The sequence below is a fragment of the Crocodylus siamensis genome, chromosome 2, assembly GCF_052110815.1.
Source record: "Crocodylus siamensis isolate JL-2025a chromosome 2, ASM5211081v1, whole genome shotgun sequence".
Lineage (NCBI taxonomy): Eukaryota > Metazoa > Chordata > Crocodylia > Crocodylidae > Crocodylus > Crocodylus siamensis.
Window position 1 is genome coordinate 151,245,400 of NC_143396.1, and position 24,009 is coordinate 151,269,408.

Consider the following 24,009-nt stretch of genomic DNA (forward strand, 5'->3'; position numbering starts at 1 on the left):
GGTCACACACTGAAAGGAATCAGTGCAATTTTGATCAGTTGGGGCTATTTCATTTGTTTTAGTCTTTGTTTTGTTTGGCGGGATGGAGGGCAAGTTCCCAGGCCAGTTTGGTAGCTACGGGTCCCCTGGGGCAGCACTCAGACTTAAGGCACCCCTGGTTAGACTGGCAACAACCCTCAGAAAATGCCCGGGTGCCCGGGCCCCAGCCCTGGTGCTACAGACCCCGCTCTTCCTTTCCCTTTGGTTTTTTACCTGTGGGAAAAGAGGAGGGCTATGCTTCCCTTGCAGAGCCTTCAGGAAGCCTACAGCGGGGCGGGAAGTTTGTATGTCTTCACTCAGAGCTCGTGGTAGAGGTGACAGCTTTTGTCTAGACCAGCTAAATTTTTGCAACAAGAAAAAAACAATCTTTCTTTGCAATGTACTTGTTTTCAAGGCTGCGGAGCGTGGCGCTGAAAGCCCCGAGGAGGTGAGGCTGAAGTTGGTTCCTAATCCCGGCTGCTGGGTCTCAGAGAGCCGCACCAGGCAGCGAGGTGCATCCGGGGCCCAACTCCAGCCTCCTCTGAGGGCGGCAGCCCGCCTCCGCCCGCCCCGCCGGGGCCCGCCCGGCGGGGGAGGAGCGCGCGGAGCAGGGAGGAAGTGCGCGCGGGAGCCGGCACAGACCCGCCGCCGCCGCCGGCCCGCACCTGGCTCCGCGCCTCCCTGGTGAGTCCCGCGGGGCGAAGGCGAGGTGTGGGAGCTGGGAGGTGGCTGCCCTGTGCAGCGCCCGAGCCTGCATTTTTTGGGGGAGGGATTGGAAGAGAAATCACCCGCGCACTTCATCTTGGCAGCGCAAGAGTGGGGTGGCACCCCCCTCCCCCCCTTTAGGGGATCGCCGCACGCAGGGCTCAGATTACACTTGGACTCTTGGGGGTCTGCAAAAAAAGACTGAGCTGCCCATCGCGATGGCCTAATAAAATCGGAGACCCCCCCAGGTTATGACTTTCAAATCTTACAGGAGGGCTCTTATCTCTTATGGCAGGGCTCAGCCTCTCTCTCCCTTGTAATTCAAACCCTGGTGTGTGCCACAGGGCGGGTATGGCAGGCCTGGGGGACTGCTGGGCTGGGCCAAGGAGGGCTCCGGGTTGTGTGCCTCCCTCCTTGTCAGACTTAGAGGTGAGCAGGTGGCTGCAGGAGCAGGGAAGCTTCAACTCGCTCCTGCTGCAGGATGGGGTTGATGCCATATGGCTTTGTGTTCCCGCAGCTTTGGCGCCTGCCAGGCTGGGGTGTGGAAGCCAAACCCGCTGACTCCTCATGCGCTTGTGGAGGTGTCACATCTAGAGTAAATATCCCACAGAGCCCACAGCTCCTGAAAGTGAATGCTATGCATCTCTGATTTAGTGGGTCCATAAAGGGGAAGTCTGTCCTGCGTAGCTCAGGTTGGATATTAGGAAGAACTTTCTCGCTAGGAGGGTGGTGAAGCACTGGAACAGGTCACCCGGAGAGGTGGTGGCATCTCCATCCTTGGAGGTTTTGAAGACCCAGTGAGACAAAGCTTTGGCTGGGGTGATATATTTGGGGACAGCCCTGCTTTGAGCAGGGGGTTGGATGAGATGATCTCCTGAGGTCCTTTCCAACCTAACTTTCTGATTCTGTGATTCTTTCAGGGTGACAGTTACAACCAAGTACAGCCACTGTAAAGGGAGGAAAGTAATTTGTCTTGCTGAAATACAGTGAACCAGCTATTTAGCACATGAGCACTGGCACGTTTGTAGTGTCAGGAAAGAGGCTTTTCCCCTGGAGCACAGGCACCAGTTCCTTGAGTTGGAATAAACCTTTGGTTGTCTTATTAGCAGGGTAGGCCTATGACGTGCAGTTGAGCTGTGCTGGTTTCATCCAACTGGTGGCTGACTTGCACAAATCATGTTTAGGACTAGATTGCGAAACCCTTGCTGAAGGTGGAGAGCGTTTCCGCTGTTAAGGCTACTGAGTACTTTCCAGCATGAATTAAGGTTTCATAATTTAGCCCGGAGCCATTTCATTGCACTGCACTCCTACTTGAGACAGTACTGAGACACTGAAGGGTTGTACCTCTTCTTCATTCATGGGAAAGTTTTCAAGGTATTCTAGATGGCCTAAGCAGCTCAGCAAATCTGTTTTTTATAGGGACCTTCTTTGGTCTCCTTCCATCTTTAAAAAAGGCTCTAGGTTATGAGATGCAGACATTTTCCTGCAGAATTGACGCAGGGGGTGGGTAAGGAGCTGCGTGTGGTTCCCTATTTTAGCATACCGAATGACTTTCCCGTATTTGCAGTTACTGTACTTGTGTCGTAACTGTATCTTTTCCTGGATTTTTTTTATTTATTTTAACTTTTAACTGCCTTTTTTTCCCCACGTGAGAGGGAAGGGGTAGAAGGAGGAACCAACACTCATTTACATTTTGTTTTAGGAGGAGCAAAAGTTTCTCTTAAGCTTGCATATTGGTGTTTAGCATGTGTCCTGAAGCATGAGATGAGGTTCACTTTTTCCACTGTCGTTAAGTTTCTGATAGCCTATAATTTCAGTGAGCTTAATTTAGAGGGAACAGAAAGGCTTCTCTTCCTTATGGAGGTGAAATCCCTGATAGGTTAAAATCCTGTATTTATATGGGATTTGTTGGTTACTGGAGAGGGCGATTCAGTTAGTTGCTGGTTCTCACTTTTAGTAATAAGGAAGTCCCATAAGGATCATAACTTCACTTTTATAGATGCTTTCCCTGCTGTATGTATGAGAGGGTGGAGGAAGAAACTATAGGACTAGGCACAACTTGTACTTCTGGATTTATGCTTGATCAGACTTTGAAGAGGGAGGAGGAGTAACTAAGCCAAGTTCTGTCTTCGTAGAGTTCAAGATTGGCCCTTTTCATGGCTTCTGGTGTATAGGTACCAGCAATTCAGGTACTGCCTTAGTACTGAAGCAAATATAAGTAATAATAAGTATCAGCTAAGTATTGTTAGCTTAAAATTCTAATTTAGGGCTGTTGGCCCATGGAGTACATGAGCCCTGAGAGCGTTAAGTTGTGGCTCCCAGGCCCCTGCCTGGCATCCGCTGCTCCTGTCACTCTGGTTATATAGCAGCCAGAGTATCCTGCTGCTATCTACCTCTGCCCTCTGGCTTGTGCATTCTGTGTCTGCCCCAGGGAGCAGTGCAATGTGGTAGGGCTTGGTGTGGGATGCTTAGAGTGAGGGTGTGGGTGTGTGGTGCACTGGTGGGGGTCACCCACATGGGTACACTGCAGTGGTGGAGGGGGGGTACCCTTGTGGGGTGATTGCAACAGGGGGGAGAGCAAGCATGTGGTGGTGTGATCAGGTGGGGGTATGCAGCCCAGGCCTGTGGCCCCCACTGGTGTGGTCCCTGACCACTTAGATGTTGAACAGCCATGTCCTAATTAAAAAATATTATTTTGCCAGTCTCATTTACCATGGTAGTCTAATTTTAAATGTACTACTGGTATGAAAAAAGTGGATGTTTTGACCCTTGTGCTTGGTTTGCTTTACAAAGTTTTACTGGTGTGGCTATGTTGGCTATGGAATATGTAAAGATCACACCCTCTAGGTGATACAGCTATGCCAACTAAACACCAAACATGGGTGTAGCTGTCAGTAGTAAACGGCCTTGGCTTATGTTGTTGCAGGAGGTGGTGTAACTATGCCAACAGAGACTCTCCTTCTGCTGGCATAAGTGCCATCTTTGCTAGAGGACTTTTCTGATAGCTATGCTAAAGTGCTGCTACAGTGTTACGGCGTCAGGCTATGTTGTGTAGACAAGCCCTCAATGAAGGCATAAGGCTGAACAACCATTCTTTCAGTGTGGTGTATTGGGAAAATCATTTAATGAAGCCTAGGACTCTTAACAGGTGACTCTAATGCATTGTTAAGACTTCTGAGAGTTTTTATTACTTCCCAGATATTACTATGTTGTTTTCATAGGAATGCAATTGCTTGATAAGTAGAGAACCTATAAATCTATTTCCACCAAAATAAAAACACCAGTGGTGGTGAAAGTGTGGTGAAAAACAACCCTTTCAAGGCTTGGTAATATTTGAAACACAATCTTCATTTGACTGAAGTTCCACCTTAAATCTGTTATATTAACTATGGAATCTTCCCATGCTTTGGTGTAGTTTTACAGTAATCCACCCTCTAGTGTGCTCTATCTCTCTCCAATATATAAAAATAGAAGGCAGCTACTACCTAAGATGTTATTGTAATGTTTCGTATCTGAGATGAAATGTGAAGCTGTTACCTTTGATACCGAATAAAAATTAAGTGCAGGGTTTGCCTTTTAAAGGTAATCCACCACCTGGGTATTGTGGGGGGGAAGGTTAAAGGGAGTATTTGTTTTTTAAACATTACTTTTGTGTTTGGACTTGATATAAAACTTTATCTGCTAGGAGAATTTTTCTTCACCTTCTAATACCTATGTATGTCTTAATATGAAATTGAAAGTAGGTGTGTAATTGTAGGGAAACATTACAAGGTGGGTGGGAACGAGAACTTGTTTTCCTCCAAATAACTTTACACTTAAACCTTGTTTTGGCATTGTTTCAGAATTGTTTCCAAAATATGCATACTTTTGGAAATGAGTTTTGAGGTAATGATGATTCGTAGCTGAAACTAAATGTATGTTGCATGCATTTAGTGAGAAAGGAACAAGCCACTCTGTGATACCTTAGTCTTTTAAAACATTTTTAAATAGAACATTGCCAATTTGAATTGTTTCAACATTTAAATGTTATAAGAACCAATTTCAAAAACCTTAAAAAGTACAGAAATATTCTTATTTAATTCCAAGGAAAATAACTGTTAATTGTCCCCATGCAGTGTTTGAAAATCAAGCATTGCAATACTAGGATTCAGAATATAAATCTAATAGCAAAAAAAGATGTCTGTTTCCATTTTTTCATGTTTTTTAAACTGATAGCCCCCAACCCCCAGTGCACAAATAATAATGTTAGACTGAAAAATCTTGTGATTTCTCATTATGTAAAGTCTTGTAGCACAGATAAAGAAAACTGTATGTAGAATATAATTGACCATGCCTTTTTGATTTAAGGTGTTTGTAATTTATTTAAAATGTTTTTAAGAAAATCAAATTATTTTCCAGAGACATTGATCAAGGTCCAGTTCAAGATAATCATCAACCATCATGAGTAACTACAGTGTGTCTTTGGTTGGCCCAGCCCCCTGGGGTTTCAGGCTTCAAGGTGGCAAAGACTTCAATATGCCTCTGACTATCTCTAGGGTGAGTAGGTTTGCTCTTAAAGCCTTTATACAGATATCCACTGGTACCTGAAACCTGGCAAGATGAGTATCATTGTAATGTGATTTGCTGACTAAATGAAATTAGGTTCACTGACTGACAAAGTTCTTTGGGTTCTGGATGCCAAGGTTCACTGGTCACTTGTTCTGTGGGTGTCCACTTATTTCTTGGGGGGGGGGGGAAAGAAGCAAAATACTTTTAAAAAATAAGCCAAGTTAACTTTGTATAATAACTGAATCCTCAAATAGAGTTGCCTTGGAGACCATACATTTATTCTTTGAAGTTTTTCTTTCTTTCTTGAGAAACATTTTCTTGCAATCTATGTTTCCATAGATGTCAGAGAAACAGAAGGAAGGTTGTTAGTTTATAGGCAATATAATGCAATTTTCTGTTAAATGTTAGGGACAGAGATGTAGCTGCATGCCATTCAAGCTGCAGATTTCATGGATTTTTAAACAAAAAGCAGCCCATGCTGCTATGTGGGCAAATCTTAAGCCTTTCAAGTATATATTGCTTTTCACAGTAAAAAGGTTTAATTACAGTAGCTGTAAACAGTGTGCCATTAACATGCTTGAATGAACTTGCCAGTTTCTCACGGGTATTGTACAGTATAGGTGCTCTTAACTGCTATTCAAATGATTTGAGGAGCTAGTCCCAACAAATGCAATCTTTGTCTGTCAAAACTTGACTCTAGCCAGACACTTCATTGCTATTGACAACTGCCCTCAAATAGCATTCTCAGTGAATATTTTTCTTTCAACCTGGGCTGAGTTTCAAACTTTACTAGAATGTCTGAAGATTTTGTTTTTGGCATGAATTACATTTGTACAGACTTTGCAGCATTAGAAGTCTTCTAGCTAATGGGTGAAGTCATCTTAGTCCTCTGAGCTATTTTCTCCTTCTACATAAAGCAGTTTTTAAATTGCAGTTCTGCTATAAAAGATTACCAGCCCTCAACATGTTTTTTTAGGTTAGTGACAAGAATAATTAATTCTTACACCTGTTAGGGAAGTATCAGTTCTGGGAAAGGGTATTGAATTCTATTTGTATTTATACATCATTTAAAATATTCTTAGCTAATTTGAATTGCAGTTCAAATTTTGATAGTTCATTTAGATGTGGCTCATGTTACTTACCTCACTGTTATGCTGGTGAGATCAGGGTAAAGTTGTGGCCTTGCAGAGATTTATTCTGCATGTGCATTGGTGCGCGGTGCTGGGTTGTGGGGGAAGGGCAGGATCTGTAATCCAAAACGGAGTGTTGTGGGTATGCTTGCATACAAATTAACTTTATTGTAATATATATCCAAATCAGAAAGTGGGAAACTTTTGTTTTGTTTTGTTTTTTTAACTCAGCTCTGCTTGCTAAGGATTAGAATAGTGATTCGCAACTAGAGTACCCCTTGCTACATCCTTTGAAGGGTGTTGGGAGGTGTGAGGAGATAAATACAGGTTCAGGCTTGTCATATTAAACTGTTTTCTTTGGAGCTACTCTTCAAAAATAATTGCATTTCTTAGACTCAAGAATTGTATTCAAATGTTCCCTAAATTCTTCAGGAATGTCAGCCTGGTCTTTAATATATCCTCCTGTGTGTTCAGGCTCTTAAAGGGTTGAGATTTTTTTTAAATCAGCCCTTAATCCAGGTTATAATTCAGTGGTTGTACTTTTACATCTGCAAGGAATTGTCTATAGTAAAATATGGCTGGCTGTTCTCATGACAAACAGGGTGCAAAATTAGAGGTTGTCAAGACACGTGGCATAGGCATTCTTGTTTTGGAACTCTTACTTGCTATGCATCACTATGTACTTAACCACATATTCTTTGAATATTGGAAAACAGACATACTATTTGTAATGGTTTCTAGCATATGCAAGAGCCAGAGTGCAGCCATGGTATATATGTGGTATATGCTATATGCCAAGAGTATTGTAGGGAAAGAGAGAACGTGAAGATTGTGTATTATAATATTAAGTCTGTATAATAGACTTAGCATTGATTAATGTACCACATAAATTAGGCATGGTAAATGTGTTTTTTGGATTGGTACAAGGGAAAAGAATTGGGTTAAGCTAGGGCTGTTAATGTGCACCCTGCCAATTTTTGCCTGACTGCCACTTGCTGCATTGCTCCTGCAGTTGCTGTGGCTAGGGGTTTCTGAAGCAGGGGCACAGCCGGAGGCAGCCTGCTGCTCACACAGTGGTAATGGGCAGAGGGATTTCATACTGCTGGTACAATGTATCTGCAGCTCATGGTAGGGATCCTAGGGAGCTTGAGCAATGTGTGGCCAGGTGGTGGCCAGGAGCCCATGACCCATGTAGGATGTGGTTCCCAGCTTTTCAGAAGGTGGATAGCCTTAGTTTAGACTATCATGTCTCCAGGTTTCAGTTCTGTGATTCTGTACCACCAAGAAAATGCATTTTACTTTTCCTAGGGTTTTTTCCTTTGGTCTGGAGTTGAAGTATACTTAGCTTTGATATGCTAATCCCCCCCTTTCTTTTCTTCTAATAACTTGAAAAGTCTGGTGTGGTGTTCCTGATACACTAGAACAGTGTGTACTATGCACTTCCCTTTTCTTCCTGATGAAATCTGAATGCTTTCCATGTATAGGTAGACTGCTGATTTGAAGGGAGTTGGACAGGCTGCTTTAAAATTATAGAGTAACAAAACAGAAAAGTTGTTTTTGATGTCTTACAAAAGTCTTGCTAATGCTTAAGACCTCTTTGGCTTTTGTACATTCATGTATACAATGCTTTCTAGGTGGCGAGGGTAAATCTTGGTCATTGTGTCCAAAGTTAATATCCAACTGGTATTTAGTTGCAATTAAGTTTAAACAATACTGGTATTTAGTTGCAACTAAGTTTAAACCTTGCAATTAAGTTTAAACAATACTTAGTACAATAATGCTATTCATAAAAGTTTAAATAACCTGTAAAGTTGCATTGTAAAAAGTGTTTATTTGTACAACTTAACTTTGAAGCAATCCCAGATGCTTTCCTTTAAATTTCATTTGGTTTTAATGAAATTATTCATTGATGCTGTCACAAGATAGACCATTGTGAGTTCTTCCATGGGGATCTTTGCAAAGTCTCATGAATTAAGATACTACAGGTTAAAAAGTGCAAAAGTATGTGTAGCATGTTTGACACTACTTGTATGTTTGTACATCTAATCTTGTAAACCAGGAGCAGTGGTTGAAATGAATGAGATCTTATCAAATAATGCAGAAATGTTGCTACTTAGAAATGAGTTAATTTTTATAGCATGTAGGTCCCTGATTGCATACTGAATTTTGTAATGTATAGAATATAAACATTATTATAACTTGTATATATCTTTAGGACCATAGGGTTTTTCTTTCAAAACAGTTTTATAGTGCTTCTAGTGATATATCTGGGCTTTAGAGAGCCAGTAGACTTTTTTTTTTCCTCCCTTGAGAGGGAGAAATTTGACTAGCATGCATTAAACAGTCTGCTCTGAGCCCACAGAGTACTACAAAACAAGAATAAATCTAGGCATGGAAGGATGCAAAGGGAGTAGTCAGGGAGAAGGTTGGGAGGGGTGTAGGAAGTGGGAGTAGTTTGTGGGAAAAGATGACAGAGATATTGGTTGGGTCTCAGAGAGATTTTGGAAGTGAGAAATCTGAATTATGCCACAGGCTGCAAGGTGTTGATTGTTTGGCTCTCATCCAGGAAGGTGCTCAAGCACATATTCAACTTTGTGTATGTGACTAACCACATGGGAGCGTTTGTAGGATTAGAGTGCAGGATCCAATAATGGGGTTGAAAAATCAGATAAAGACTGTCTGATCTAGTGTCCATATGTTTCATTGTGGCTGTCTTCCTTAATGAAGACCGATATAGGATCCTGATCCCACTCGTGGTCACCTCCAATAATAGCAGCACTGAGTCAATAGCTAGGAACATAAATCCAACAAATTATCATAACTAGATAATGCTGTAATAGTACTTCCAATCAGAGGCAAAAATTAGTCTGCAGTTAAGGAAAGTAGAGATTACTTATTGTATTTATTTGAATCCAAGATGAGTTTTGTGTTTTGTTTTTGTTTCTCCCCCAAACAACATAGGGGAAGAGTGAAGTTGCATTTTAGGTTTGAGTACCAGCTCAGGGCAGGCAGTGGCTCAGCTTCAGCTTCAGCCCCAGGCTTTAAGTTCAGAAATGTATTGCTAAGTGCTAACGCTTTCATGCTAGGTCTGCACTGTGGTACTCAAATCAGGTTCTTTTTAATTGAAACAAAATCCATCCCTATTTGTAAAGGATCTACTGTACATGAGAAATTGTGCAATTATTGATGTCTCTGCAATCCTGTTGGCCATGGGTAATCTGACCGATTCTTTTGTGCACTATTTGGTACTGGCATTGACCACCACTATTTGGCCTTTTTCTGCTGAATCCCTTTTTATTGTGGACTCTTGGGAAAGCTCCCCCTTACTGTCCCCTACATACATTTCTCTAAGTGTGAAAGAAACTTCTGTATGGTCTGACTTCTTGAGATATAGTATTCAATTCTGGCAGTTGGTTTATCTTCTACACTTGTCTAAAGTAACCATGATAAACTCAATAAGTACAAGTGTAACATTAGAGCTGTCAAAACTGCTGTCCTCTGCATGATGAAATGATGACTACTTGGTGTCAGTGATGTATTTGTTATGTTATGATGACCTGAAAGCTGTAACTGTTTGGATCTTATCCTAAATGTAAGTTTGTAATGTTTGTAGCATGCCAGAATAGGGATTGTGTTTGAAGGTGACAGGGGATTTTTTGGGTATTGCTTAATGCTGTTGCATTAGCTACACTTATTATGAAAAATTGAGGAAACCATTTTTCCTGATTTTTAAATTGAATCACAAGTTACATAACACAGAAGTCTCTTTATGGATAAAATATTTAAAGTTCAACGTTTCGGTTTTTACAAGTATTGTTCAATGGAGTTCCTGCAAAAGACACTTTTTGTGTGGCTTTACTATTCTCTGCTGTAATATTTTGTGAAGAGCACTCTTTACATGTTATATACAGGATCTGTTAGTCTTAAGTATGTTTTTCCACCTGCAGCATTGTAGCTTCTTGTACTGCTTGCTTGACCTGAGTCTGGAAATAACCATTTAATAGACTTCTCTTCTCACTACTTAAAGTTCCTTCCTGCCCTCTCTTCTTCTTTGCCCTCCATTATCTCCCTGCCCCAAGAAAAAGCTGCCAGGAAGTGCAAATGAATCTGAGGAATTTGGAACATTTTCATTGTAGTCTTTTTCCTGGATGTGGCAAGCTCACTGTCCATGTGTCTGGTGGCCCAGACTGGAGCGCCTGCTGGTGAAGGGGGGGTGCAACTGCACGATCGCACCCTGGTCCCTACTCATGACAAAATGTATCAAACATGGCTAAATCAGACCAAGGATACCATTGAAGTAATTGGGTAGCATGGTATAAACCCAGATGATATGTTGTTATTACCGCAGACTCCAAAAGACAGAATTTTTATGTGGTCTGTGGTTTAGACTGGGAACTTGGAAGATATGGGTTCAGTTCCCTTGCACTGATTAAAGTTTACTATTCCCATTATAAGAAAATGGTTTTATTAATAAAACTCCTAGATATGCATCAGAAGTGGAGTGTTTACTGCCTTGCACTCTTAAAGCTGATTCACAGATTCCCAAAAGTTTAGGACTGGAAGAGGCCTTGTGAGATCCTTGGGCCAACCCTGCTGAGCTGGGCAGGAAAGACTGCTGGGGTCAAATAACTCCAGCAAGGTGTACATTCAGTCTCCTTTTGAAGATCTCTAGGGTAGGTGCCTGCACCACCCCTGCTGGGAGCCACACATACTGTAAAAAAGTTTTTCCTTGTATTCAGTCTGAACCTTCTTCTAGAAGTTTGACTGTTGCTCCTGGTTTCCCCCAGGGTGCTTTGGTGAATAGTTGTTTGCTTACCCCCTGATGCTCACCCCTGATATACTTGTAAGCTGCCACCAAATCCCCGCCCCCCACAATCTTCTCTTTTCTAGGATGAACAGTCCTATATTTGTAAGCCTTTCCTTGTATGTGAGAGGCTCCTTGTTAGGAGAAATCATGCCGTATCTTAATCATGGTATCTCTTTTTCCCTACCTTCCTCTGTGATTGGGATGAACATGATCACTAGTATAATGCTGGTGTTCCGACTGCAAACCAGATTTTCGTTTGTTTGTTTTGCGCCAAATCATTCACACCATTTCATTGGAAATACGATAATGACTAGAGATCTGCTGATATTGTCCCATTTGTATTTAAGGTTTTGGCATTGGTATTTTTCTTTTTTAATATTTGAAATAAGCCATGTTTGAAATCATACTAACATCTGTGAAAATAATGCTGAAGCATTATGAAGAAAGCAATGTGATGCTTAAATGGATCTGGAGAATGTGAGTTTCCACTGGCCTGAGCCTCATTCTTCTGGTTTTTCTTTTTGTCTGGATTATTTATTTTTGTCAAGCTGCAAGGTCTCCCCATTAAAATAATACCAGGCTTGGCTGGTGTTGGGCATGGGTAAGTCAAAGGAAATTTTAAATAGGCTTTCTTACATGTATGTGAAACGAGAGAGAACAACTGGTGTTGTGGCCTTGCAAATTCATTGATAGTAGTGCTGCAAACTATATGCTTCCTGCAAGATACTGGAAGTAGTTGATAAAATCCCAAGTGGCAGCCCCTGGCATTGTTTTACTGCTTCAATTTTGGCCCGTGAATTGGCTGATGCCCACAAAATGCTACTCTTAAAATATATTTTGACTGTATAGTAGCTTGCTTTTGAGTGTTTTATTACATCTGTATAAAACTTACATGGAGAACTATCTTGGAGGCTCTCTACATTTTTGCTTTTGTAGAGCTATTGTGAAGTCACTAAAGACAAAGAATTGGACAAGTTATCCTCCCTTGAAAGCTTGCCAAGGCAGGGGAGTAGCAGACCACTTAGCTTCTCTTTGAATCTCTAAGATATCTGAAATTAAGGATAGGAGATACAGGGAGCATTGTTTCAGGTTAGGAGGTTGGGGAAGCCTTAACAGTTTTGGAATATAAACATCTGAGCTAAGAAAGCTCATTTGAATCTCAACCCTTTTGAGCCTTGATAAGATATGCTTTCATGTTCCCTAACAATAAGACTATATTCAGACTAATAGGAAAGTTGTTCTCAAAAATTACAAAACTAAAAGACCTTTGGCTATTACCTGCTTGAAAAGTTAAAAAACAAGGAGTTTGTTTTTGTTCTTAATAGTAGTAACAATAATAACGAAAACCTAAACATTTTGGGGGTTGCTTCCCTTCCCCCATCTTTATTTTCCCCGTTCTGGGGTTTGGGTTTTTTAGCCTTTTGGGTTCATGCTTTCAAACTTTTTACTAGGGATACGCTGATAGAGATTTTTTGATCCAATACTGATGGCTGATTTTTAACGAGACATGTCAGTCAGTTCTGATCCAATTGGTGATGTACAGCTGGGCAGCTTGGAGAGCAGCGTCTGGCTTGTAAGTCTGTTGTGGGGGGAAGAGGGGGGGCAGATTGAGGCCTGTGGTGAAGGAGGGAGTAGGGCAGGTGCTGCTCTGCTGGGGCAGAGTGTGGGATGGAGCTGCGAGCAGCTTGTCTGGGGGACTGGGTGGGGGGCAGTTCCCACTGCTGTGCATACCCTGGGAGGGCATGGGAGGCATGTGCCCCCAGATCTGCATGCGAGGTAAGGGTGAGCTGCCACTGCAGGTTGGGACTGGGGTGGCACTGAGTTCTTTCCATCAGGGAGCTTGGCCAGGCTGTGCTCAGGACAGGAGGTGGCAGTGCTGGAAGGGGAACTATGGGGGGGGGGGGGCTGCAACCACCCCAAAATTTGCTGTAGCCCCCCTCCCAGCACCGCCGCTGCCTGCCTCATGTACATCCCCAGCCCAACTCCCCGCTGGGAAGAGCCCAGTGCCGCTCCAAGCAACAGCCTGCCCTTGTCCTGTGCGCAGATCCAGGGGCACATGCCCTCCCAGAGTGTGTGCAATGACAGAGCCACCACCCCCTCCCTGGATCCCTTGGACCAGCTATGTAGCCCTGGCCCAGCCCCACTCCCTCCCTTGCTGCTGAGGCTTTGATCAACCCCCCCCCCCACACTCCTTAAATTCTGTGAAGACTAGAAATATTGTTGGATTGTGTCTTTTCAGTGTTTATTTTCCAGGTCACCTTTACACAGACAGAAAAGGGTTGTCAGAGCAGGGAATGACTTTCAATCCAATTTATAACACTTTTTGTTTTAACATACAAAAATAACATGAGCAATATCGCAGGAAATGGCATGTCTAAAATCTCATTTTCCCTGACTCATGGGTTACTGTAGTATGGGAGCACTGTGTAAAGGAATAACATACATCTTTGTTCAGCATCTGTCCCTTATCACTAATCCATCCAGACATAATGTGAGACCTTTGCACTGGCTGCTGCTTCTGTTCTATCTGGTCTGTGCCTAAAAGGAAGATGCTCGTTTATAGAGCTGTCACTCCAGCACCTATTATAAGTACAGTGTTTTCTCTCATTAGGTTTAATTCTGTTTACAAGACATAGTTTATTTACGCTAGAAAAATTTCAGTGGGAAGTGAACTGGCTGTGGCCGGATTCTTACGTTGTTTATACTACAAGCCCATATATCCTGTCTTCAGGAAGTACTAAAGGAATATATTTTTCATTGGGATCTGACTGAAATATGGGTAGTAATAAAGCTTCCAGCTAGACAGCCAGTTTAATGTGAGTGAGTGATCGTAAAGCTGAATGGCTTAAACTTTCATTTCTGTTGGAGTAATATAAATGGAGTTGAGTGAGTTGTTTTCCAAAGTCCTAAGAGCATTGGGCAGCGCTTCAGAGTTTACATAGTTGGGTGGAAGCAATTAATATTCCGTCTTACAGAGCTGTTTAGTTTAACTTGAAGATTGAGGGGGAGGGTACAGGAGGACAGAGAGAGAGGACAGTTCTCTTGTACTGCCACAGTTGACTGGCTGACTACTTATATTTCAAAGCTTCCTTCTTTTTAACCATTTTGTGAGGGGAATTCATTTCCCAGACAATTTGCTTTTACTGTTAAGAGGCCTACTTGTTTAACAACTCTCTCAGATTTGATAATAGTGTCTGCACTGATAGTAGTGTCTGATTGCTCATTCCAGATAAGGATGCTGCTGATTGGAGCAGAGCAAACAAAAAGAAAGTGACAATAAATCTTTCATTTAAGACACACAAATTTATGAGGTATGAGCATGTTCTTTCTAGCCAGGAAAGCCAGTCATAATGCTGACTGTCTTTGCAACACAGTGACAGCCCACTTGTGCTACAATGATTACAAACTAAGTATTCATGTGACTCTTTTGATGGCTATACATTTAAAACAGTGCAACTAATATTCAGAACCAGTAATAGCTGGTCTTGTTGCTTCAGCACTTAAGCTAGGAACAGAAGTTGCACATAAACTGGTTTAAGTAATCAGAAATTGGTTTAAACCAGGAACAGAATAGAAGTTCAGTGAACATAAACCAGTTTCAAAATGGCTGAAATGGATTTAAGATAAACCTGGTTGAATATAGTATCAGACTTAACTGATTTAGGTCATACTGGCTAATGAAACTTCTGTCCCAGACCCCTTCCTGGTTCAAGTTAAATCACAGCCCCCCTGGATCCTAGCATTTTGCAGGCCTGGGCTGGGCTGTGCTATCTGCTCCAGAGAACAGGGCTGGCTCTGCCCCTCTGCTCCCTAGTTGGAGTGGTGAGAGCTGGCTCACTTGCTCCCCTAGGCAAACCCCTTCTGGGGTCTGTGGCTGGGGAGGGGAGATTAAACTTCCCTTCCCCTGAGTACAAAGCTGCCCCGCCCTGTTTACTGAAGTGCTGGCTGTGACTGCAGACTACAAATCCCTGAGGCCCCTGGAAGCAGAAAGAGGAAGCGATGAGCAATCCTGCAGGGTCCTGTTACTCAGAGTCTGGACTGTAAATCCCAGAGACCTTGGCAGAATCAGGAAGAGGAGACAAACCCACAGCCCATACTGGCTACATGCCAGAGAGCCATGGTTTAGCACCCACTGACCTCCAGCTTGAGCCACTGCAGGTATGTTGCTGCATTTCCTGATTCAGAAGTTAATGTCTGTTTATTTGCTTTTTGACTCTATCGTTGCAGCTTAGATTAACCTGCAAAGACTGAATCAATTCAGCCTCAAGCTTTTTGACGGTCTGTCCTTAGCCTTACAGGCAATAGTATCTAGATAGCAGGTGACCTGGGGCCCAGTTGCTCTAGGCCAGTAGTGCTCAACTTTTTGGTCCTACAGGCCAGATGAGAGCCACAGGGCTGGCCAGTGCTGCCATGTCAGGCCCTGCACTTCCTTGCTGCTGGCCTGATCACCCAGTTTTCCATGCAGGGCGAATCTGTCTAGCTCACGGGGCTTCCCATGGGTCTGGTCCCCACCAGAGGAGCAGCAACTAATACCGTCACTACTGCCCACTACCAAATGTTAGGGTCTGTGGGGAGTCCTGTAGACTGGATGACATTGCTCTATAGGCTGGAGGTAACCTGCCGGTCAGGTGCTGAGCATTTCCTGCATACCTATAAAAAAGACCTCAGTCCGGGCACTGCAGTGCTTATCTAAAGCTATACTCACTTGGAAGTTTGCACAAGCTCCCCAAAGCCATTTTGAAAAATATTTATTTGTACTGTCGTCATTTCAAAGTTAAGAAATAGTGAAAAGGGAAAAAATAGCATTTATAAGAGATGCAGAAGTAGATTCCTCCCCCCCAAGGACATAGAAGAGGATCTGCCTTTGAATATTAGGAGCAAAGAATTCAATCTGTTTTCTTGCTCCATGCTAGACCCTGGAGGCCTCACAACTTCTGTCAACTTCCCCACCATTTCAAGAAACTATTTTTAGTGGAACTGCCTTTCTCATTATTCATTTTCTGATTGTTATCAAAGGGCATTGTGAGAAGAGACATAGGGTTGAAAGGTTTGTTTGTTAGTTTTTGGTGTGGAGCCAGGAGATAACATTGTTTTTGTTGAGGTTTTTAAGAGTAACTCGTATTATAATATCCAATTAAGGGAAAGAGTGACAGAAAACTGTCTCTTGTTTGTCTGAAATGGTGGGAATATTGAAATGGTGACATTCCCTCTGTCGCTGGAAGCGAAGTGTTTTAATATAGTTTAAAATTTGTTTTAAATTCAAGTTCTATTGTAAGCTAGGAAGCTTGTGTTCAGTTTCCTCTTCTTTAAGACCATATGCATGCCACAAAAATTACCACCATGTTATATATGATATATGACCCTTTGTAGCCAGTTTCACAGGAGAGGTTAAGGGTTGATTAGATGTAAAAATTGAAAAAAACCTTCTCGCTGTGGTTGGTCCTGAGAAAAGGACCGTGGGACACTAGGTAGGATTATACTGATGTTACTAACTATATTTAGTCTGTGGGTATGTATAAAGGACTTAAGCCTTTGGGATCAAGAAAACAAGAGATAAAACGTTGTTGTATTTTTGTTTGGTTGGTTTTTTAATTAAAAAAAACAAAAATCCTCTCATGCAGTGTTTACCAAAGCCCAAAACTGGATGGTAGAATAAAATTATCTCACATCAAGCTCCTTTATCTTGTGTCAAATGTGAATAAAGAAAATATTATATTTTCCATGGTTCCAAAAAACAAAAGTCTACCAACAAATGCATCCTCATGTTGTCAGCAGGAGTCTGCTCTGTACTCTGCAGCATGATTATAAAAGAAGATAAGTAGGAGGCATGTGGATTCTACATTAGTATTGAGATGGAGGTCTTTGTGGCCGTTTGCAACTGAGTCAGGGCTCTGTAACCAGGGATGATTTCTTGTGAAGTTTGGGTACGTGAGGGGGGAGATCTTGTGGTATTAGCTTTCAGTACTGTCTGTGATGTTTTCTTGATAGTTTTTTTTTGTAGCGTGATATAGTGCAGTCTGATTTTTAAACCAGTTATTTTAGAACGACACTGAGAAAGATACGTATATCCAAAGGCAGAGGGTTAACACAAAATGGGGAAGGGAACATAAAAGTCCCACAACTTCAGGCGGGTCCCCACCAAACTGAGGAGCTGCCCAGAACATCATGGCATTTGCATTTGTAGATGTATACCTTCCAGTTTATACTCATTAGCATTAAACCATGCCCAGTCTCCTCCCATTATGCCCATGGCCCCGCCCCTTCATTTACTTGGGATTGGGTATGAATTAGCCCATTACCATGAAAATTTCCACTCTGTGCCTGCATAAGGTCGTCACCCCTACTACCTTTGGTCACCTGCGATTAATCATCTTAAAAGCCAACTTTTGCATTTTCCCTCTTGATATACCACTGGTTTCCTCCCCTGTCTGGTTTGGGTTCCTCTATTCCACAACTAAACAAACAGTCAAATGATTAGATAAATGATTAACCATTTAAAGTCCTATATTCCACTAAGTAAACAAACATGTCATTTTCCTGATGTTAGTTAGAATAAACATTACACTTCTGCTTACTTTAGCATCGTAAGCCTTATGCCCAGTCAGATCTCTAACTTGGGCATAGGTAAGCAAAGACCAAGTCTTTCAGTGTCCAGGCTCACCATAAATCAGCAGGGGAAAAGAGTGGGAAAATGCAAGGGTTTACCATCCTAACACTAACCAGTTGCAGGTGTGAGTGCTTTTAAGTTATTGACCATTTATGATATTAACTCTTTTTGGCAAAATTGAGCAATCCTGAAAATTTCTGCTGCTCTGAGTCTGGACTGTAAATCTGGTACTGTATCACACCAGTGCCACTGTATTCCATGGGGTCCCCTAGTCCTTCAGCTCCTTGGCCACCTGTTCCCTTAGCCCTGTAAGCCACGCTGCCCTGTGTCTAGGAGCAGAGGTAGGCAATGAAAGCTAGAGAAAAAGCAGGGAGCTTAGGGCATTTACACACGTACCTTTTCATTTAGCACATGCTGGAGAGCTGCTGCTTCTGAGCAGATTTGATTAATCAAGTCTGCTCTGCATGTGAGCTGATGCATGCTGCACTGCACCACATGCAGTTGTATAAGTTGCAAAATATGCATCAGTGTGAAGAAACTGGTGGTGGTGCGCTTTCGAACTAAAACACCTCCCAAAAGTGCACCACCGCTATTTTGACCGCTTTTGACCACTTATACAACTGTAAGCATTGCAGCTTGCAGCTTTGGCCTCTTTGGCCACTTATACAATTGTAGAACTTGCTTATACAGTTGTAAGCATTGCAGCACCGGGCGCTTTTCAAAGTGCCCAGCACTGCAGCACTTACACATGTAAAAATGCCCCTGGAGACTCCAGCATCAGTGGCAGAGCAGAGCGGGCAGCAGGGCTTGGACTGGGAACTGAGGGACCACATACTGACCTCTGTTTTTGAGGGTGAGAGTTGAAATACTTTGTGTCTGTCCATCAGTCCTGTGCATTATGTATGTGAAGGTCCTGAGCACCATGGTAGTTCAGTTCACCAGTGAAGTTGCTAGAAATTGAGTGTAAGTTAGAGAGGAAGTGTTCCCCAACCCAATGACATAGTTATTTTATTTACTTATTATATGAATGAAAAATAAAAAAAGATTCAGAAAGGTTGGTAAAACTATAAATTAAAAGGGCTTTTTGCTTGTTTTTCCTTTTCCTTTTCTCTTGGGACTTTTTTCTTTTTTGGTGGTGGTCTGAAAAATTGGGCTTTTGAAAGACTGTTACTACCTTAAGTACAAAATCATCTTTGAAATGCTTACTATGGCATGACAAGTTTCAATTTTCTTACAAAGTTATATTTGTAGTACTTTCCTTTAGAGAATGGATATTCTGGGTCCATTTTTACTTAAAAATTTTATGACAAATTTTATGGCTTGGAAGGACTGTACTGTATCAAAGTAATCTTTATTACTTCAGGTCTTTGCTATCTGTAGAAAGAGGATGAGAAGCCCAGCGGAAGAAGTAAAATTAATTCCTATTTAAACTAGCTGGCAAAGTCTAGGCTGCTAAACCTGTGACACATCAAACCCTTTTCTTCTGTAAAGTAAATAAAATTGTTTCCTTCTGGCTTTCTCCAGTTAGCATGCCCCAAAGTTGTATAGCCATGCCATATAAGGATTTTTCTTTTGACAGTGCCTAAGGTAGTTGACTAGCAGTTATTCAGAAATGAGCTGATCTCTATCTAGGCAAAGCTGCTTCATGGAACTGCATTCAAATTTAGGACTGAGTATATCTATCCCTCAGATGATGGTAATAGTATGTAGAGGAGAGGTTTTCTTGCTTTACATGTTATTTGACTAGAATATTGATGCTTATAATAGTACAGTACTAAGTAATTATTAAATAGCACAAAACTGCTTAGCTAAGAAAACAATAGATGTGTCAGAGTATTTAACACTTCGCTAAACTGGCAGCTTAATTTTTTGTTTTGTTTTGTTTTTTGGGTGTGGGGGTTGCTGTTCTAATGAGGCTCAGTATCTCTAGTTCCTAGATTTTTTTTTGCTTTTCTTTCTTGTGTTTAATCTTATGTTTTTGTATTACTTGTGTCTGACTGTAGGGCCAACCTTTTCCTCAGCATAACGCCATTTATGACCCCACTTACTCAGTATGACCCCATTTTCTTATCATTGCCCCTCACTCCAAACCTGCAGTCCTTCCCCCACCCAGGTGCCCCTCACTCCCAGCCCTGCTGGTGCCCCATCCTCATGACCTGCAGCTCACTGCCCCTCACAGAAGCATCTGAGCCCAGCTGCCACCCGCCCCTCCCTTTGTGAGCAGCATGGCCAGAGTGAAGGCCATGGGTGGGGGGAGGGGGTGGCAAACGCAGGCTGCCAGCTGAAGGCTTGGGGCTCCCCACCCTGATGCCCTCCCCCTGGGGGCCTTTGTAACCCAGTGGGTGGGACCCAGCATGGAAAGTTGGGGAGGTTCAGTGCCACTGCCAGGAGCCCCATGTTGACTACACCACCATGAACGACTCGTGTTCCCAGTGGCTGGGGGGGCACGGCAGTAGTGGGAGCATGGCAGCAGTAAGTGGAGGAGCTCCTGCAGATGCCACAGGTGCTATCAGTGGCGGGACTGGTGGGGTGGCGAGCACTGACCAAGGGTCAGTGACCACCTGGACTGCCACCAACAGCAGCAGCAGCAGCCAGTGGGGGTCACGGACCATCCGCAGATGCTGTTGGTGGGGTGGCGAGCGGCGACCATCTGCGGGTGCCGCTGACTGTGTTGATGGTGCCTTTTTGTAGGGGGTGCATTGCTATGCTTGGGGGTGACCATGCACGCACATGCACCCTCTATGCATTGCCCCTGCACACCACCATGACAAGGTACCCGCAGCAGCAGTGGCAGCACAGAGTTGTGCCCCTCGCTGCCTCCAGGTGGGCAGGGGGTACCTTGCTATGGCAGATGTGGGACTCCCAGTTATGGCACCAAGCCTCCCTGCCCCACTCTGCCACAGAGGCCCCAGGGCAGAGCAGCAAGGCAGGGAGCTCTAAGCCTGTAGCTGACGGCTTGCGTCTGTCCCTGTTCTGTGCAGAAATCTGCAGGGCATGTGGTCCCCCATGCCTCCATCCCCGGGAGTGGTGGGGAACCAGCCACATGGCCACCCCCTGAACAAGCCACCTGTGGTTCTATCCTGTTCCCTAAGCTGGGCAGTGCCACCTACCCCACTCACTGCCTTTCTCCCTGTGGAGAGAATCTCAATCTGCGCCTGCCCTCCCCCACCCAGACTGGAGGGAGCTGTGGGAGCTGCTCTCCTTGCTGCCTGGTTGCCATATGCATGTGTGCACATAGCATCCCCTGCTTGCTCCTCCCAGCCACAAGCAGCCCCTTGCAGGCTGGAACTCTGGAACCCACTGTTTCTGACTTTTTTTCTCCTTTTTAAAGGAGGAAATCTGTGATTTCCTCATTTAAAGGAAAAGATCTACGTTTTTCAGCAGTGAACGGAAAACCCAAATCCCTGCATAATCAGCCAACAATGTCAAGTATCTTTGCAACCCAGTTTTTTATTGTTGTGACCCCAAGGTTGGGAACTGCTTCTACAGGAACCGTTTCAAACTTTACATCTTAGAATTGTATGGAAGTGATTTAAGCTCAACAAACCTATATGTTAATGTTCCAAACTAAATACTTTTTAAACATATCCATGGGTGATTTATACAAGTTCTTTGTCAGCAGTGGAAGGGGGGTTACTTCTTCCCTGTTTTCCACCTATTACCCTTCTTGGCAGCTGGTCTCAAATATAAGCCAAACTTGCATGCAGCAGTGGTTTATTTAAAGCCCTCTTGAGAGGACACTGGACTGGTAGGTTCAGTTATTTTACTAGCATATGCACTGGATTTAAGCTTGTAAGGTGCTGAGTGCTATAGTGTTGGTCTCTCAAAGCACATAATCACATGCCTCCCACAATTTTGTCCTGCTTCACAGAGCCTTACCATTGTCAGCACAGGAGCTGGAGCAGTGGGAGCCTGGGTGCTACACATTAACCTCTTGTGAGCCCTGGGATAATGAATCCAAGATGTGCTCTGTGCTGCCATAGCTAGCCTGTTTCTGATACCATAGAAATTAAGAATTATCTTGGGACCATATGTAAACTATGCTACCTTCTATAGAGTAGACAAACTACTGTCTTCAGCTGACTTCTCAATTTGTGTATGTAGTGATTAAATATTATCACATTTCTAGTTATCACACCACTGCTACTGACAATGTAGCAGAAAGACATGTGGCTCAGGGAACATCCTGGATGAGAGAGGTGCTACTGTTTACTTAAGGTGCTGAACACTAGTTTTTATTATCTAAACAAGTTCCTGTTCTACACATGTAGTGGACATACTCTGGTATACCTTAATTATTTTTATGTGGTTTGTAATCCTAAATTCTCTAAAGTGGCAGAAATGGTATTCAGCAAGACATTTCCTTTTATGGCATTTTGTAAAAACTGCCTCTCCCCTCTGAAGCCATGGGCAAAATAGCTAACTTTCAGTCTGAAATTGTGATAGCTGACATTTTTGGCTAAAGCAGTACATGTTTTTGTGAACAGGAGAGGGAATTTCTGCACTTCAGAAGTGATATCTGTGGTCTGGAAGTAAAAATGGCCTTTTTTAATCTGTAAAATTTGTAATGCCCATTTATGTGAACAATGCATTTAAAATTCTTAAATGATTGTAAAATTTGTAATAGATTTAAGTTTTCAAATAACTCACTATCTCTTCATGTCAGATAAAATATGATCTCCTCTGTCCATCTTTCCCCCTCCTCCCTCATGCCTGTGGAAACATCTAGACCTGTCTGGGATAATGTTCCTTCATCAGTTTGTGTACGTTTGAACTTCAAAACTTAAAGTCTGTGGCTGATTTCAAGTCTGTGTATCAGAAGTTTGTTTTAATATTTGACCTGACAAAAAACGTTGCTGTTATAGTGTTCAGGAAATGTCTAGAGTACTTCCATAATTTTGCTGGATGGACTGGAATTAAATAACTACCACTTGCAAAAAATCACAGAAAGCACTAATTGCAATGCTCTACTATAATGACGGCTTAAGGAAAAGTGTCCTGTCTTAACTTGTTGCTTTGAAAGTTTCCTCTTTTGGATAGGAGCACTTGACGTGTTAGGCCTAACTCATACATGTAACAACTAACTCCCATTTGCAGCTCAGTGGTGGATGTAGCAGGGCATAAAAAGCATACTTACTTGGACTACTTAACAGGTGATGTCACCACGTCTTTGTCGTCTTCCTTCATCCAGTGGCTTCAGTATTTTTATGGGTTTCCTGTTGTTACTCTAACACATTTGCTCTGTACTAAACTCTGAATTTGTTTCATTATAAATTGAGCAGATTCTTTTTGGTGTTGGGTGGTGGAACCGGAGCTTGCTCCATCCACTCCATGCATTGACCTGGTATGGCAGTGCTTCCAGGACCGGTGCAAAAAAAAACAAGGAAAAAAAAGATGTTTCATTATAAATCTTAATATTCTATATATTCACTTAACTCTATAATAGTGTGGCTTCATCTACCCTTTTTTATATTTATAACTTGGGTATTTAACTCATTCCCAATATCTCTTCCTTGGTCCAATTCCACAACTCTGCTTGTGGTTCCAGCATCTCTTGGTAGATGTCTTTTCATCAGCTTAACATGTTCATAACTGAACTCTTCATCTTTTCCTCCCTTTTCCTTTCTAACATTTTTCTATAACTGTTGATAGATCACCCTCCTCTTGATCACTCAGGCATACAATGGGAATATAATCTGTTACACAGACAAGTCGTATCTAAAATCCACTGCTGCTTCACCTGTAGTACTTCCAAGTTTTGAACTGTATGTAGAATAGCATGGCATAGAGTTTTAGCAACACTGATTAGCCCCTCATCACACTTTCTGCTTTTATTAATTTTGTTTTCATATGCTTCTCTGTTAAAGAGCCCGGCAAAACTGCTTATGTAGTGTAACAGCCATATGAACCTTGCTCCCATTTTTTTCATAGCTCCCAGTTGTACATTGCTTTGAAGTGGGGAGCAGGTCTCACCTGTTACTATGTGTTTCTACAGTGCCTAAAGAAAATGTGGTTCTGTTCTGACTTGACTCTCACTGCTACTGTAATACAAATAAGTAATAATAATCAGTTTTATAAATAATGGCCTCTTGCCCCCCTCCACCTCACTCCAGCTGGTCCAGGACCTGTCACATGCAGCATGGCAAGAGCGGTCACTCTAGGAGGGGTGCCTCATGGACTCAGTCTGGCCTGTG

At 42.7% G+C, this 24,009-nt stretch overlaps 1 protein-coding gene and 1 pseudogene across 14 annotated transcripts in view; both read left to right on the forward strand.

Moving 5' to 3' along the window:
- The first annotated feature begins 547 nt into the window (after positions 1-547).
- The window catches only part of PDLIM5 (PDZ and LIM domain 5), a 190,460-nt gene continuing 166,998 nt past the window's right edge, over positions 548-24,009 (forward strand). For 5 of the 14 annotated variants that reach the window (XM_090037097.1, XM_090037084.1, XM_090037089.1 and 2 more), the window contains exons 1-2: positions 548-702; positions 5,122-5,259. In XM_090037097.1, the coding sequence (XP_089893223.1) occupies positions 5,164-5,259 (96 nt within the window). In that variant the 5' untranslated portion in view covers positions 548-702; positions 5,122-5,163. Of the gene's footprint in view, positions 703-1,977; positions 2,098-2,782; positions 2,913-3,736; positions 3,872-4,198; positions 4,306-5,121; positions 5,260-24,009 lie in introns of those variants that run through there. The other 9 variants (XM_090037092.1, XM_090037093.1, XM_090037094.1 and 6 more) reach the window with 7 other exon arrangements.
- Positions 23,065-23,193, forward strand: LOC149870912 (U2 spliceosomal RNA; annotated as a pseudogene).